This window comes from Trichechus manatus, unplaced genomic scaffold, assembly GCF_000243295.1.
Source record: "Trichechus manatus latirostris isolate Lorelei unplaced genomic scaffold, TriManLat1.0 scaffold00113, whole genome shotgun sequence".
Lineage (NCBI taxonomy): Eukaryota > Metazoa > Chordata > Mammalia > Sirenia > Trichechidae > Trichechus > Trichechus manatus.
In genome coordinates, this window is record NW_004444049.1 from 7154254 (window position 1) to 7157365 (window position 3112).

Genomic DNA, 3112 nt, shown 5'->3' on the forward strand with positions numbered 1-3112 from the left:
TGGCAGGTCTAGCGTTCCTTCCAGACACTGGCAGCCAGGTTCCAGCCTGGCGTGGACTACTTCTTCCAGCTAAGGAGGCACCCCCGGCCCCCAGATACCAGCCAGGAACAATCACTGAGAAAGGGTGCTGGGGATGGAGGAGCAGCAAATTTTCCAAGCCAAAGGGAGAGAGGACAGGGACACAGGCAGGGAGCACGAAGGAGCCCAGTCAACCCACAGCATTTATGGGGACAGCACTGAAAGGAAAGGGGCCCTGGAGTTGTCATTAAAAAAGCAAGATACTGTAGAGGGTCCCAGTCCCCAACCAGGAAGGGCAAAAGCAGCTGAGAAATGGCTGGAGCTCACCGAGGGGGAAGAACATGGCAGGAACACACAGTCATTTGATCTTGGCACAATCAAGGGAGCTAGAGAGGATGCTAACAAAGATCACTCAGTGACCACAGCATTTGTTTACTCAAAAAGCCAGAAAACACTTAGATGCGGGTTCGCAGACAAAGGAAGCACCACTTCCAGGCAGCAAGGAGAACAGCTGAGGCACAAGACCAAGTCCGGGGCAGCCAGTCAGGCGCCCTTCTCCACACCCCACCCAACACCATCCTCAGCTCAAGTCTGGAGGCAGGAGCCCAGGCAAAAAGCAAAATGAATTTCTAAAGTAAGGTTTAAATAGACTTTATTGTTACAAGTCGGGGCCCCACCAAGCAGAGCCTTATAAGCCAATATACGTGGTCCCAGGATGTCACCATGGAGAGGTCATGATTGCAGAAGAGGTCACTGTAACTGAAGGACATGATCCAGGGAGGGCCGGCCAGGAATGCAGGAGACATGATCAGATGGGCCGGGGGTGGTCAGGACGCAGACAGAGAGAGAGGGCTGCCCCCTTCACTCCCGCTTCTTGTAGTTCTCCATGTGTGCCATGACCCAGCCCGCTGGCCCGAGGAAGCACACGAAGCAGGAGGTGAGCCCAATGATGTAATCCTGCACAGAGCACAAGAAAGGAACCCCAGAGTAAGGACGCCCTGTGGGCTCTCAGGAGTCCCAGCAGCCTTCACAGAGGGCCAAGAATCAGGGGCAGATGGGAGCTCTGCCTCCCCCTAACCCCCACACTATAGGAAACTACAGTCCAGGAATGACATGGCAGGTCGAGGCCCATTCTAGGCCTTTAGGTCAAGGGTCAGATATTGGAAGGGGATAAGGAGAAGGAGGGAGCAGGTAGGACATCAGCCTGGGTTGGGATCCATGGAGAAATCTACCCCCAGTTGATAAAATGAAGGGACAGAAGAGGATTTAAACCAGTTGTAAAGCTCATCTTACATACTGACAAAGGCCAAGAATTAAAAATGCACCTGCCCTTCTTTGCCTTAAAAACCTCTCCCTTCACACCTCCTCTCCAGGACTGTTATTCAATCTTTGGGATCAGGGATAAGACTTTTTACAGCCACTACCACATTCCCTATGGTAAGTGACAACCTGGAGTCAGGCTTAAATTCAAATTCCCTCTTTACTACTGAAGGTGTGATCTTGGACAAGTCAATCCACAGCTAAGTCTCAGTCCCCTCAACCACTCGGAGGACGGAATGAGAGGAGCACAGCAGCCTTAGCACAGTGCCTGGCAACAGGAGGCAGTCAGCGAATGCTAGCTGCAGTTATCACCACTATTGTCTCCTCGGAGCCCTGGTGGTTCGGTGGTTAAGAGCCTGGCTGCTACCCAAAAGGTCGGCAGTTCGAACCCACCAGCTCCTCACAAACTCTATGGGGCAGTTCCACTCTGTCCTATAGGGTCGCTATGAGTCAGAATCCACTAGACAGCAACGAGGATTGTTTTCTCAATGGCAGTGCTCTCCTGGCTCTGCTCCTTCCTCACCACCCACTAACTTGGACTCAAAACGTGCATTCAAGGGCAAGTACTGCCACTGACGCAAACGTATAAAAACTCCAAACAGGTGAAAGTTGTCATTACTGGCTAAGCGCTCCTCTACATTTCCTGGAATTCCAAACACCTGTTGGGGTCCTCGTGTCTGCCTGAACCCCTGAAACCCCTGATAACTTGCTGTTGTTAGTTGCCTTCCAGTAAGATTCTGACTCATGGCGACCCCACGTGTCCAGAGTGGAACTGCTCCACAGGGTTTTCACGGCTGTGACCTTTTGGAAGCAGATCGCCAGACCTTTCTTCCGAGGCGCTTCTGGGTGGGTTCGGACCACCAACCTTTCGGCTAGTAGTCGAGCACTTAACCGTTTGGCCCGCCCAGGGCCTCCTCCCTGATAATCAGTAATAATAAATAGCGGTAACAACCACCATCATCGCTACAGTCACTCAGGCATCACCCACGAACCGAAGGGTATACAGGCTCAGAGCAGGCTAAGGAAGCTTGCTCGATGCTGCAAAGCGAGTAAGGGCCAGCGCTGGGACTGAGGGGAAAGACATAACGATGACAGCGCCGACCGTCCCCCGGGCACCGTGCCCTCGTTCGCGCCCTCCAAACACGCCCAAACCGGCATTGCTGCCCTCGTTGCTACACTGCGTGTCACAAGGTGCAGGGCACTCCCAGGGCCGCCGAGACCCAGAGTGGAGAACCCCCAGCCGAACCCGGCGCGGCGCCTCCCGCACCCTCCCCAACCGCTCCTCACCATGGTCCCGAGCTGCTCCCGCGGGGGCTTAGAGTTGATCTGGGCGCGCGGCACGAGGACCCGCCGAGCTGGGGCTGTCAGGCCCCTTAGCAGCAGCGGCTTCAGTGCAGACATGTCGGCACGGTGCGGGATGTAGAGAGCTATCAGCCCCAGGCCAAGGTCGGGAAGTCAAAATGGCGACGCCGCCCGGAAATTCCGGACCTGGGGAGGCCGGGACACCACGGCCCGGAAGTCTTCCGGAAATGACGCACAATACACCTCCCGCCCACCCCAGGCAGTTTTTGGCGCGTTTCTCAAAACAGCCAATTGTCGCCGTCCTACCACCATGGGCGGGGCAGGGGGTGGGGGGGCGTTCCTTTCAGTTTTGCCCCGCCTCCAAACCGGCCTATCCTCGTGAATGACATCTATTGTCACTCAATCACGTAAGCTAAAAACCAAGGCTGCATTCTTGACTCCTCCCCCCATTCATGCTCTTAAATCTCTCTAT

The 3112-nt window shown here is 54.9% G+C and overlaps 1 protein-coding gene across 1 annotated transcript; it reads right to left on the reverse strand.

Annotated features, from left to right (window-relative positions):
• Positions 1–587: 587 nt before the first annotated feature.
• LOC111821885 (cytochrome c oxidase subunit 8A, mitochondrial) lies at positions 588–2826 on the reverse strand. The gene is made up of 2 exons (XM_023738296.1): positions 2626–2826; positions 588–975 (listed from the first exon to the last, which is right to left on the reverse strand). The coding sequence occupies exons 1-2, from the start codon at positions 2737–2739 to the stop codon at positions 880–882; spliced, it is 210 nt and encodes a 69-aa protein (XP_023594064.1). The 5' UTR covers positions 2740–2826; the 3' UTR covers positions 588–879.
• Positions 2827–3112: the final 286 nt, after the last annotated feature.

What these genes read in the sequence shown, in the direction of transcription:
- LOC111821885 (XM_023738296.1), bottom strand. Translation starts at nt 2,739, where the DNA reads ATGTCTGCACTGAAGCCGCTGCTGCTAAGGGGCCTGACAGCCCCAGCT. An exon ending in GGGAGCAGCTCGGGACCATG is followed by an intron (nt 976 to 2,625) that starts GTGAGGAGCGGT and finishes TGCTCTGTGCAG; the next exon opens with GATTACATCATTGGGCTCAC.